Raw genomic sequence first — 13,933 nt, 5'->3', positions numbered from 1 at the left:
GAGGTTTTCACAGCAGCGTTGCCTTTTGACTCATAGGGCGTTGGGGAGGAAGAAAAGAAATTAAACAATCAAATCCAATTTTCAAGTAAACATGGCATTCAAGATCAAGCAGTATGTGCAATATTGATGCCGTTCCAGCATCCCTTTTAAACATGCATAACCAGGCAGACTGCCTTGAAGGAGAGGTAGGGGAGAGCTTAGTGTTTTCCAAGGTCTCACTGAAAGATGGAACAAGTCTCTAGCAGTCCTGGCTGCAGCATACACATATACAATCACAGAATTGCCTAGGTTGGAAGGGACCTTTCAGATCATCCATCCCAGCCATCAAGCTAACTCTGACAAAAACCATCACTAAACCACATCTCTAAGCATTACGTCTACCTGTCTACCTTGAGGTACCTCCAGGTATGGTGCCTCAACCACTTCCCCGGGCAGCCTGTTCCAATGCTTGACAACCCTTTCAGTGTAAAAATTTTTCTTAATACCCAATCTAAACCTCCCCTGGTGCAACTTGAGGTCGTTTCCTCTTGTCCTATCACTAGGGAGAAGAGACCAGCCCCCACCTCTCTACACCCTTCTTTCACGTAGCTGTAGAGAGCAAGAAGGTCTCCCCTCAGCCTCCTCTTCTCCAGGCTGAACACCCCCAGCTCCCTCAGACACTCTTCACAAGACTTGTTCTCCAGACCCCTCACCATCTCCGTTGCCCTTCTCTGGACCTGCGCCAGCACCTCAGTGTCTTTCTTGTAGCGAGGGGCCCAAAACTGTTGAGGTTGCTCCTGCCTAAGGCAGAGGCTTGGTAAAAACGTACCAACGTTCATGGTGGTGGCTGACCCCAGGGCCTAGAAAGGCACCTGGCACACACGGTCGGTGTCTGGTTGACCACGCTGCCGGGCTGTAAGAAGAGCAAAGCACAAGGAGGGCAGGGCTGGGGCAGAGCCGCTCGGATCCAGCAGATGAGATTCGTGCGGGGGAGCAGAAGGAGGCGGCAGAGCCGTGCTGGGCTCCAACAGCGGAGGGTAGGCTGCTGGTGCTGGGCTCGGCCCGTGCCCACCGCCCGGCCGGCGAGCGGGGCCCCTCAGGCGGCGGCGGGCAGGAGGAGGCGGCGGCGGCGGGCGGAGCGCCCCTTCCCCGTGACCCCGCGGCTCCTCCCTTCTCCCCACCCACCGCCCCGCTCCTCAGTGCCGCCGAGTAACCTGGTTTCCCGGCGTCGGCCCGGCCCTCCTCCCTCTTTTCTTTTCTTTTCCCCCCCCCCTCCTTTCCCCTTTTCTTTTCCTTCCCCCTCCCCTCCCCTCCCCTTCCTCCTCCTTCCCCCCACAGCGTAGCCGGGGCTCGGGCTCCCTCCCCTTTCCTCCCCTGGAGCTGCCGCCGCGGTAGGGACCGGGAGAGAGGCGCCGCCTCCTCCGCCGCACACGGAGACATGTACCCGGGAGCCACCTCCGCCGGACCCGGTGAGGCTTCGGCCGGTTTTTCCATCCTCCGGGCGGGGGGGGCCGCCCGCCGGAACGAGTTTCTCTTCCTCCCTCGGGGCGGCGGGGTTGGAGCTCGGTGGCCCTGTGTGTGCGTGTGTCTGTGAGCAGGGGATGCCTGTGAGAGGGTGTCTGTGAGGGGGGTGACCGTTGGCGCACGCGGCGGTCTGTCAGGGCGGGAGGCGGCACGATACCCCCCCCCCCCCACGTCCTCCCGCTCCGGCCTGGGCCTGGCTGGAGCCGCCGGCCGCCCTCACGGGGGAAGGAGGGGTCAGGCTGCCGCCGCCACTTCGGCGAGCCAGCCTGCGTGTCCGGAGGCCCCTTTGAGGGGAGGGTCGCCTTCCCCTGCCCTCCTCTCCCCTCCCTCTGCCGCCGGCGGGGGGCTGGCCCCGGCCTGAGGGAACGGTGGCGGGGGGAAGCCCTGAGGCGGCGGAGGGGGGCTGAGGCGAGGGGGCTGCACCCCTCTGCCGGGCGAGGGGTTCCCCTCGCGGCTGCGGTGGCTGCTGGGGGTGGTGGGAGATGGCGGAGATTCCCCCCCCACACCCACACAGACGCACTCCCCGGCCCGACCTCGTCCCCTCGGCTGTGCGCTACGTGCCGCCTTCCCCAGGCCGACGCTCGGCTGTTCCTGCCAGCTCGGCCTCCTGCTGGCAGCGCGGCACGGACCGGGGTCTCCATTTCCTCCCGCCCAGATCCTCGCAGCCGCCGCATCCTCCCGGGATACCGGCGGTTCAGGCCGCTCTGGCCGGGCTTTGCTCACGGCGGGTTCGCCGACGGCTGTGTCGAGTTAGTTTGTGTTGTTTAGCGGGAGAGAAACCGTATCCACGCGTCGGGTAGGGCTGGAAGAGGTTATCGGTTTAGTTAGGTGTCTTCAGTCGCCGTGGTGGAATGAAATCTGGGCGCAAAGGAACGATGAATGTGGAGAGAAGAAAGGTTACCGTCTCGCTCAGGGACTTTTAATATTATTTAGGGGAAGGATACACGGGTGCTGTGGAAGTTTGTGCAGTTAACACAACGGTGTTTTTTTTTTCTTTTCAGTGATAGGCTGTTTCTGTGGTGAGGATTCTTTTCTAATCTAGAAACTATGGTGTTTGGGTGACTGGTACCTACTTTCCGTATAGAAAAGTTTCAAAATAAGTGGAACTTTATTTTATGTTACTTTTCTCAACAGTTTTGCATAAAATCTTTTGCCTTAGAGGGATAATCTAGCAAAGAGTAGTGTAGTGAAACGTGGGACCTGTAGCTGAGATGTCTTTTACTGTAACTTTAATGAATGCTTCTACTGTAAGAGCATTTACATCTTAGGATCCAGAGTTAGGTGCTGGCTTCTTTTCTTTGATTTGATTCTCTTGAAGGCACAAGAATCAAGACAGACAGTCTGGATGATTGTTTTCCTCTTAAAGTACAGCTCGTGTTTTTACTTTCTTGCTTTTCTTTCTACAGTGCACGAAGGCTTTTACTAGGCACAACAGGAAGATAGGTCTCTGTAGCTGTGTGAATCCAGACTGATGTTCAAGATTTTGGTTTCATGTATAACATCATTTGCAGATTTCAGTACCAGTAACTGTGTATAACTATTGATTTAATCATTTGCTGGCTTTTAGTGTCAGGTTCTCATGCTCAGGTACAGGTATGCTTTCAGTTTACGGCTATTCATGGTGCTCAAATTGTACTGTTGTTGCTAAGGCTGTTATGTTCACCTCCTATTGATGCATCTTTTCCAAAGCTATACGTAAGGAGCTAAATCCTTGAAAATATTGCCAATCTATGGGCTGAGAGTAGTTTTACACATAAGAGTGTCTCTACCTTCCTTTCTGTGCTCCCTGTCTGATCCTACCACACTCCCTTTTGCTTGGAATGATCTTACTTCCATAGCACCAGCGTTGGTGGCTGCTGTTTAGCATCAAGAACCCACGTTCAGTGTGTAAGGGTATTTTTTCCATACTGGAAAAACCTCCTCTTCACTTCGTGGTCTTGATAAAACAACCACTATACTTTTACCGAGTCCTAGGTTGCTACAAGTGTCTCAGGCTCCTGCTATTCTGCTCCCTCCAGTCAAGCTCATCTTCTCTCTTGTTTACTTCCTAGTTTATCTCTGTGGCTCAGCCCTTTCCCCGTACGCAGAGCTGGGCAGTGACGGTGTCTGTTCTGGGGTATGAGCTGCAAGTTGTTCTCCACGTTGCGAGGCGCTCCGTTTCCTTCCTGTGAAATCATCCACAGAGAAGCCTTAGCAGCCCAGTGGCTTCTAGCGGCCCAAATGGCTTGCTGCTCCACACCAAATCATAAGGCAGGGCATTCGAGTAGAGTCTTTTAGGAGATATGGCTGTACTATGAACCCGTCTGGAAATAGGGACTGTCAGCGGGATGCTTAGTTGTCTTGTGTAAGACTACGTGTGGCTTGCGAGCTGCCAGTGAAAGTCCCCTTCCATACATTGATCTGATACCTATAAAATGAATGTACGCTGAAATCCTGTGCCGAGGAGTGAGCAAGAAGTGTGGTTTACAACCATTCACTGAGCCACAGCTGCCGTGAATGCGCAAGAACTCCAGCCTCTACATGTCTGTCAGCACATCCTTGTCACCGCATAAATGCTCCATTCATATCTCCTGTAACTTAGATCTTGCCGCCGTTTGCTTCTCCGAATGCTGCCGATGCGTACAAGCTACTTTGCTCTTCCAGCTCCCCTCGCCAAACTGGACACCGCAGCCAACCCCATTCCGAGGGTGCCTGTGGTGCTGGCCTCCTGCCAGCGTAATCGCTCAATTTGCCACAGGGTTTGCTATTTTAATCTTAATTCTTTTTCTGGAAACAGTATAAAGCAAGTTAGGAGGCCATATCTGACTAATTTCAAAAAATTGCTGCTGAATGTGGAAACTTTGTTCAAACATGCTGTTACATTGGGAGTAAGAGGGTTTTTTTATACTAGAGGAGGACATCGTGAAATCACTGTTTTTGTGGTTAGGAAACCTATGATCCCTGTTCCTTTTTCCCAAATACTGTTTGAGTTCTTCACTTCTTGTTGAATTTGCTGAAACACTGCACCCATATAGTTTTTCCTTGCCTTCAAGAAACGGTGAAAAGTAAAAAAAAAAAAAAAAACTGAAAAAATAAGAGATATGTTTTTGGGTTTTTTTTTTAAGAAAAAGATGTTTGATACTGCTATGTTTTGGAAGATGTTTCTAGAAGGACAGAAAAATGTCAAAGCAGCATAATAAAATTACTGTAATTTGGTTTAAAGAATTGATTAAAACTTGCCTAAACTTCTGTAACTTGCACTACTTGGTATTCATATGTTTATAAATTCTGAACTTCGCATACTATAGATTGTCTTTTTATTCTTTGAAAGGATATTTGATTTTTGCTTGCTACTCAAGGTCTTAATTTATTGCTGAAGCGCTCTGAAAAAGAGTGTGTTTGTGAAGGGAGTTACGACTTTGCATGTAAAATATAAACTTCTTTTCCTTGCACAAGAAACAACTTTGAACTATCAAACTAGTGAAACAAAGGTTATTTTCTCACTTGGCGTTTAGTTTTAAGTTAACTTTTTAAAATTGTTAATAGACTCTTGAAACTTCTAAGTCTTTCTTGTTTTTCAGTGTGTGTACTTCTTTTTAACTCCCGTATATTTTCTTGAAGATATGTGATGGTTGGGTGTTGATTTTCTTTAGGACTCTTTAGTCTTAAAGTGTGGTGCAGGGAAGGTTGTGCTTGTGCCTTTCTTACGGTGTCAGAAATGGCAACGTCTTCATATCATGGAATTTAACTCCACCAGAGTCCTCTTAGCTTGTGCTCCAGTAACAGCAAGAACTCCCTTGTACCTTCTCTCAAGGGTCTGCCCTTTTCTTAGAAAGGCTTTTTGTGTTTTGGGGGTGGATCTGGACCTGCTCTTACTGTGCTAGCTCTGCTGGTATTAGAGTTGCCCAGTTTCTTTGGCTTAATTTTAGGCAGTAAATTATGTTGAAATTCATTGTAAGCTGCCACACATAGAAGAGGAAATGGGAACTTAATGTACAGCTTCAGCTCTCTTCCTTTTTGTGTGAGAATTTTTCCTTAAATTTAGATTGCATTTGAGAACGTTACAAACTACAAAATGCAGTGTAACTTTTTCAAGCGTATTTTTGTCATGGCCAATACATTTCCCTAAAGAAGACGACGGCCGCATATTACTGTGTTGCTTCAGCTGGCTGTGTATTCTTAAGGTGGCTTAAAGATGAGTTAGTCATTTGATGAAAAGATAATTGATGTTGTCATACATGTGAACCAAAACTTTCTCCTTTCTTTAGTGAACTGGAGTATACTATTTGCTATATGAAAAGTGAAACATGTTTTTCAGCAGGGATTACTTTGCTGAAACTGCAGTTACATGGGATTTTGTACACTGATTTTTACTTTGTCTTGATATTTTTCATGTTTGCAGAATCATCGTGTACTCATACGTGCTTAGTGGTGTGTTGTAATGTATATTGAAAGAGTACAGAGGAACAGCCAAACTTTCCTGACTTCCAGGAAAGTACCGCTTTCATAATTTGTATACCCTCTCGCACTGCTGTTACCACTAGTCTTCCTCTGTTTCACAGAAGGGTGGGAAAGGGAGTTAAATGTTTCAACTCTATAAAAGAAAATATGCCTTAAGTTATCATATGATGGTCTGTTCTTCTACCTACTTTGAACAGTATAGGAAGGAAGGATTTTTCCATTTCAGAAAGCAGCCCTTCTAAATACTGTTGGCCTTCCAGAAATTGCAGGAATCAAGTCAATGAATGCAGTAAACTTCTAACTGCTCAATGGACTTTGCAAACATAGGCAGTTATAACTAATTAGGAACTTTAGATGCCTAATGGAAGTCTTGTTCATGTTGGCTAAGCATGTGCTGACAATAGCTTTACAAACTTGTAAGACTCATGAAAATTTCGTTGTGTATTGCCTCCCTTATTTCAAGTTTTGGTGGAATACGTGGTCATAATTTTAGTGACGGAATTTCTAATACTCAGACTACCAGAAAATATTACTAAATTTGAAAATTAAGAAAGTCAACCTCCAGTATTTTATTTTTGGTAAGTTATGAATTAGAAAAAAAAAATAGCTGGTGGAAAATATTACAGAGTTTTAACTGTAGTGGCTGTGGGTCGGGATCTGTTCCACGCATTGTCCAATTAATTTGCTTTAGTATCGTGCATCCTTTCTGATGTGCACACAAAGCAGCCCACTAGAATGTAAAGTATCTCTTACCCTATTGACTAGGGAAGTGCAGCACTTTCCAACTCGGTGCAAGGGGTTTTTTTTTGTGTTTTCTTTTGCCATTTATTGTAATACCCCAATTTGAATTTAAATGTTTCCTTATACTTTTTATGCTATCAAAATTGCGAAAAGTAAAAGGCAGACCTGAATGGCGTCATCCCCAGATAGATTGGACTTGTGTAGTGTATCTCATGTCTTACAGGAGAGTTGTCATTTGTTACTACACAGTTCTCTTTAGTAGCCATTTCTAAGAAGTAGTGCTTCAAAGAGACTTTTTAGTACTGTCCAGGAAGTGCTTGTTTTAATCCTCAGGCTGAGGTGATGCCCGTGTTTTTGTATACTTGCGACTGTTTCAGTAGGTGGTGTCTTTCAGTGTGTTTAGCGAGCACCATAGGTTAGTGCAATTCATTTTTAACTTCTCCATTTTAATTTGTCTTGCTTTTACTATTCTCTTTTCAGAGTAAACTTAGTGCTTTTAAATAAAAAGTTGTAGTATGAGTGTTATTTCATCTGTTTCTGTAGTCTCCCTTTGCATTAAGGAAAAATATTTCTCCTAAATATCTTTCTTTATAGCTTTGCCGCAGCTGCGAAGCCATGTGGTACCTGATCCCCAGGCTTTCTAGAAAGATAAGTTTTGGGGTTTTTTTTAAAAACTATGTGACCTACAAAACTGGACACAGCCAAGATAGAAGCTGGGATGGTACTATGATAGAAGGTGTGAAAGTACCGTTGATAATGACATAATCAAGTCAGTCCGAAGCTTGCTTTGATGTTTTTCTTTTCTGCTGCCATCGGTGTTGTCTTTTGAATTCAGTTCTGATTGAGCTGTCCACAGTGCTGCCAAATTCTGTTTCTATTTGGGTTGTGAAATAGATTTATTTTTTTTTTTAATCACAGATGTGGCCAGAGTAGTTCACTCTCTCCTACTATAATTTGTTTATCCTCTTCTGTTTTTTTGCCAGTGCTGCTGAGTTGTGTTTTGGTTTTGCTGTAGGTTTTAGTCTCCCTTCAAACTTCATCAAACAGGCAACTGAAAAATAAAACTCTGTGTTGCTGAAAGTAGATTTAAAATCTGTCCATGCATCAGCCTGTAGTTTTACATTCATCTTAAACCGGCCTAATCTATCCCTGCTGCAAAAGAAACGGTCGTGCAGGCGTTAGTGTGGGAGGCTGCATTGTGCACTCTTGGGCGGACTGATCCCAACTAAAACTAAGTCCCTCTCATTCCTTGCCTTTCTCTCCTCTCCTAGTTAGTTTTAACTGCTTTCCTTCTCTGCAGGAACACTCATAACGCACAGGGCAGACTGAACAGCTGCGTGAAGGCAGGGCTGCTCTTTTGGTGCTCATTCTGTCTTATACCAGCTCAAGTTGTATGTGAGCTTATTACGGCCTGAAGTGAAGGTGTTAAGGCCTGGGTGCCAGTGTTAATATATGCCACAGTAGCTCCGCAGTTGTGAAAGTCTCTGTCTCTGAGAGAAGTGTTAAAATATTTAACTTTTCAGAGATACAGGATAACTACATACATCTGCACTGTTTTGGGCCCCGCATGTCTTCCCTAACAGATCTTCTGGCAACGAGCTCATTGCATTCCCTTGTACAAATTGCTTTATAATTGGAACGTGGAGAAAATGCTTAATGTTAGCTTTCACCTGTGTGAAGAGTTAAATCACATAACCCATAATTCCATAAAATATGTGTAAGTCTGAAGGATAACTGATCTCAGCATGTCATCTTGGGGACCTTGGAAATACACTCTTGAAACTATGTTGGTGTTACAGCACGGATTTGCGTATAGGGAAGCAAATTGATGATTTTGTATATAGTCTAGAAAAAAAAAAAAAGCAACTCTTTTTTGGCCAGACGAGGAGCTGACTTGGCAGGCGGTGTTAGATATTGTGGGTGGCTCTGTTTGAGCTGCTAATGTCACAGATTGGAGCTTTAGAACTTTTTGTCTTACTGGTGCTTTTTTTTTTTGTATTCTTAGTTCAGTCATGAAATTTATATTAGAGCTTATTAATGTGAGAAAATAATAAAATTTAAATTTTAATTTAGTAGTAGGAAGTGTGTGGATCTGCTAATTTAGATTTATTTTAAATAAGCCAATTTTAGAAGAGTTCCCAAGAGGGGAGGTTTCACTGGCTTAGCTAGATCAATCTAAAAATTGTTTGAAGTTAAACTTGTCATGTAGATGAATAATGCTTTAAAACATAATTATTACTACGGCCTCGTTATATACCTTCTGAAACTTGTTTAGCAAGTGTTTACTGTTAAAGGACAGGCGTCTATTCATACAGAGGGTAAATTCCTATCTAAATGTTGCTGTGTTCTTGGCTTCACTTATCCTTAGATAATGAACTTATTTCATTGTCCTTTCATAGGACTTGTGGTTTGCAGTGAATGCTCCCTTTCTACTGTTTTGTTGTTTTTTTTTTTTTTTATTGGTCCCTCTGTTGGTTGTGCTCTCTTGCCCCATCATACTCCTCCATCGTTTCCGAAATCTTCGTTTGCTTCCACATGGAGGACAAGACTTTGGGAGAGCAGGGGTTTCCTTGTTTGTGCTTTTTAACTGCCGGTGAAATGTAAGGTTTGTCAAACATTAGAATTTGTCAACCTCAGCTCTTCTAACTTGAATATTTCTGTTGAGAAAGTTAATGAGACACATAGGTTTAAAAAGAAAACCCAAAAAACCACCAACCCTTCTAACCGCAAACAAAACAAAAATAAAGTAGAGAAGAAACCCCAGTTCATGTAGAAATGACAATACAGAAGAATGAATGTCTTGGTAAACCGGTATGTTTCTTTTTAGGAAGAGCTTCAGCGTTTAATGAAGCAATGCTTAGGAATAGTTCGTATGGATTCAGAATATTTGCATAAGGGTGTGTTCTTTAAAAAGTGAGAGCTTCATTCAGAAGGAGGAAACTTCCCACCGGGGCAAGGAAGTGGAGCTTTATTGTTTGGGTCTCGTTATGTGATTAGAATACAGTAGCGATTATTTTTTTTCTAATTGTTTCTGACTTTCAAATCCCCTTTAATGTAAAATTTCAGTGGAGGTATAGGCCACTCTGTAGGAAACTTGTATGGGCCTTTTTTTTTTTTAATTTACCTTTCACAGAGCCCTTAAAATAATGCACAGACCAAAAATGGAAATTTACAGGACTGAGTGCCACATGGAGTAAAGTTTTGATAGTGACACTGCAGGAGAAGATTAATTATTTCCAGCGAAAAAAAAAATATCTGTGGGGATTTGGATCTCCCTCTAGTGAGATGCCATTATTTGCTGTCTCCTCCCATGCTGTTGCCGTCACGACTGGGGTGGCACAGTGCCACAGTTGAGTTTTGGTTTGTATCACCTAATATGAGAACTTAAGTTGCTTACAAGAAGCAGGTGGAGGAAAAAAAGCCCCATGATGTAATAGGAAAAAAAAAAAATTCTCACTGGGGAGTTCTGCTGAAAGCCTACGCTCTCGTCATATCTCAGTTATTCCATTATTAGGAACCTGCATTTTGCCTCTCTTTTCAGCGATGCTGAAAAACCACAGCCCTATCTCTTGAAACCGCAGTAGATACTGTTGGATCTCTTGCATGTTAAAGATGCTCCTACAGCTGCTTCCACTACCTAAAATGATAAAATAAAGCATAACCTCAGCTCCTAACTGTGAATTTTCTATTTTGAAACTAAGCCATGAGAGTGTTCATGTTTTTGTAGATTAATCCATTGTGGGTATGGGGAAAGATTTCTTTTTCAAGGAAAGCATGACTGCTTCAGAGTTATAGCTCAACAGTTGAGTTTTATAAATTGAAAAAAATATTTTAGGTATGAAGACAACTTAGATTTTTTTATCTTTAGATTTTACACAAAAATACTGCCAGCCAAAGTCTGTTGGGGTATGGATGTGCTTGCAAAGGTACAGCACAAAATACAGCCCTCCTAGCTTTTTTCTTTAATAAGCTGAGGACAAATAATTTCTGTTTTTCATTAAATTGTATACAATGTGAATACCAGAGAGAATGGGGATTTGGGGCCTCTGTGGCACCAGTTTCCAGCTGGTGAGGCACAGCTCACTAGAAAGACATGTCAGCGGCAACAGAGTAAAGTCTAAGCTGTTAGGGCTCGTTAGGCTTAGTGGAGCTTGTGTGCATGTGGGCCCTAGTGTCTCTAATAATATAGAAGGCCGGAGGTGAGGCATGGGGTGTAATGGCAAGGAAGGAGAAGGAAGGGAAAGGTGTTGCCAGAGAGGTTGGAGGAGCAACGTTGTGCTGAGAACTGACTCTGGTTCAGATCACTTGGTCTCTCCAGGGTCCGTTTGTGAGCTATGATATACAGACCAGTTCTTACTATTTCTGAGGGGAAAAAAATCTACAACATACTGAGATCTCGAGTTACAGAGGGAATGAGGTGTCCTAGGGAGGTGTACAGTATAATGGTGTTATTTGGTGGCTGTTTGTGTGTGCAAAGACAAAAGTGTGTACTTGAAGAAGTTGAAGTATTTAATGGGGGGGGGGGGTTGGGGCTGAGGACCCCTCGCTGAGCTCGGTGCTGTGCCTGGCACCAGCTGGAATGACTCTGTGCTGTCCTTGGGACTGAATGCAAGCGCTTGTTCGTTTGATATTCACACCGAATAGTTAAATGGAAGTTTCAGTCTGTGCATTGAAATAAATATTATTGGAAGTCAGTACTGATGGATAAAGAAGTCACACTTTACCAGCCTACCAGTGACTTAAAAATATGGAGGCTGGGTTGTGTTGTTTCATACATACCTATGCCGTCAACTAATACAGAAGGAGGGGAAGCCACATTTCTTTCCTAACCTAAATGCAGTATTTCAGCAAACATAAGGGGGGTAAAGGAAGAGTAACATGGGATGAAGAATACAGATCTTTCTGGTCTTGCCTTCTATAGGGAAGAAGCAGCATGAAGGGAGAATAGATCCTAGTGGGTGTCTTTATTCCTCTCATAGGTGCGTCTATTCACCACATAGGCCTTTTAGAGTGGCAAAGAACAGAGATTGTATTGAATGGAGGCATTGCTCTTTATGAATGGAGAAAATCCTATTACATTCTTTACTTTAAATTGTTAGAAAAGGCATCTGGAATTAGTTAATCATTTTCTAAGGTATGGAAAAGTGAATGAATCATTATGGTCAAGTGTGATAAATAGCACTAAGAATGTTCTCCATTTCCCCCTTTATCAAGTAGAGGTTTGGCTGAAGACAGAGTTATTTTGTAGTTTGAATTCACATTTAACTTTAAACTGGTTGCTGACTTGTGGGTAAGCCATAAGCATCCCCTCCATTGTTTGGCTGAGGCTCACTATTTGGATGACGTAATTCAACATTGCAGTTTGTAATTAAAAGCATTTCTCTACATCCTTTAAGGTTTTCGGTAGTACTTTGTACAGTTTTGTGTACAGGAATCAGTTAAACCACCTCGCTTATTAACAGTAGGGATAGATACTGTATGCTCTGTATGCTCCTTGTGTGCTCTGATGGTGCTTCTGCCCCTTGTCCTGCTTGCAGGTGGCCAGTGGTGTGGTGAGAACGAACTTGTTAGCATTTGAAAATTTGGAGGATAACTTTGAAGGTCTAGGCTGGAAGCAGAATGTGGGAGAGAAAAAAAAGAAATTAACACTTGTTGTCTTTTGCAAGTTGCCATTGTCCAGAAGAAGCTTGTGGGCTGGAGAGAAGAACCATTCTTTGTTTCTCACCTGCTGCTTTCTGGTGGAGCATTGATCTCTTCCTCTTTAGTTCTCTGGCATTTTGCCCTTGTAATCTTTCACGTATTCTTATTTGAAACGTGGTCATAACTTACACGGCAAGCTGGATTGATGTCTTGCTTCTCCCTTTTATCTCTGACTGCAACACCCACTCACACCATTGATGTCTGGGAGTGATTCTGGTCTCTGGGGATCATATCACTTGTGGCACCATGAAGAAATCCTGTCTCTATCTTACAGGGGTCAAAAAGTAACCAGAATAACCAAGAGAGCTATAGATCTGTAACTGATTATTTATTCCATACAAAATAATCTTAGAATGGTTTGGGTGAGAAGGGAACTTTAAAGATCATCTAGTCCAACCCCTCTGCCATGTCTTTCAGTAGATAAAAGGATTGAGTTGAGAATTAACATTGCTTGAATTCTTTTGCAGTAAGTGACATTTATTTCATAAAAATGATCTCTAGATTAGGTCCACTGAAGGTAATGAGATTACAAGATTGAAGGCAATGCTGTTTATCTAACACTCTGACTCCTGGTTAAGGTTTTTAATTTCATACTACAATGCTAAGACATCAGAAGCAATCTGGCAGAGTGGGATCCCTAAATGTCTCAATAGTCATACATGGGACTTAAAATATGACCAAATACTAGGACAGCTCCTCCGTTTTTGCTTGTCAGTATTGAAGCACCCCTAACTCTGATAACCCACCTTGGCGTACGCCAATGTGCCGTGGTTAGAACGTGTGCTAGCTGCTCACTGAGAGACCAGAAGAACCTTTAGAGAGGGGTTCCATCAAAAAATGATGTGAAACACATCATATAGGAATCCTTGACGGGGTCCAGACACAGTTTATACATGGTCAGAGTGAGAAAAGAAATAACAGAAATTGAATACATGCACAAAAAATGAGGAATGCAAGAAGATAGTTGAGCTAAGTGTCTTTAAGGGTTGGCTTCCAAATGTAAGTGGAGACACGGGTGGCCTGGAATGAGCAGGTACTTGAGAGACGTACAGGAACAGGCTGAATGCAATGGGGAACAGGGACACCCCATGTGGCGCTGGACAAATAAGAGTTGTAAAGCATTGTTAACAGCACCATGTCTTTACTTTGCCACTAAATAAAAGGAAAAGCAACTTTAGAAGTTGAATGTGATGTGTCCAATGACCACTTTGGGCGCCGTACAACTTACTGGATCTTACTTGATTTCTAGGGCAATAAGGCTTTTACGCTGAGTTTATGGATTCCTCGTAGTGGGTATAGATAAGGCTTACAGGCTTGCCTGCTCCTCACCCGCCTTTTTTTTTCTGGGGTTGCCTTTAGTAATCTGTTAGCCCTCCACCCAGTTGTATAATTGGCCTAATTTGTATAGCTAAAACACAAGTGGTTAAAGGAGTTGTTTGAAGTAGTCTTAGGTATACTTTATTTGCATAAAAAGGTAAGAAGAATTGTTTTTCCCTTTTTACCTATTTCCATTCCTCCAGATGCTTATCTGGAGGTTATATGCCATGCT

General features: G+C 43.6%; 1 protein-coding gene across 5 annotated transcripts in view; it reads left to right on the top strand.

Annotated features, from left to right (window-relative positions):
* The first annotated feature begins 1,174 nt into the window (after positions 1 to 1,174).
* The window catches only part of AGO2 (argonaute RISC catalytic component 2), a 67,642-nt gene continuing 54,883 nt past the window's right edge, over positions 1,175 to 13,933 (top strand). For 2 of the 5 annotated variants that reach the window (XR_012585814.1, XR_012585813.1), the window contains exon 1: positions 1,176 to 1,448. Coding sequence is in view for 1 of the 5 variants with exons in the window: in XM_074577906.1 (XP_074434007.1) it covers positions 1,418 to 1,448 (31 nt within the window). In the remaining 4 variants the exon portion in view is untranslated. Of the gene's footprint in view, positions 1,449 to 13,933 lie in introns of all 5 variants that reach the window. The other 3 variants (XR_012585812.1, XM_074577908.1, XM_074577906.1) reach the window with 3 other exon arrangements.

Source organism: Larus michahellis, chromosome 2, assembly GCF_964199755.1.
Source record: "Larus michahellis chromosome 2, bLarMic1.1, whole genome shotgun sequence".
NCBI classification, from domain to species: Eukaryota; Metazoa; Chordata; class Aves; order Charadriiformes; family Laridae; genus Larus; species Larus michahellis.
Note: the sequence above shows the minus strand (reverse complement) of the source record. Positions and strands in the feature narration are given on the sequence as shown.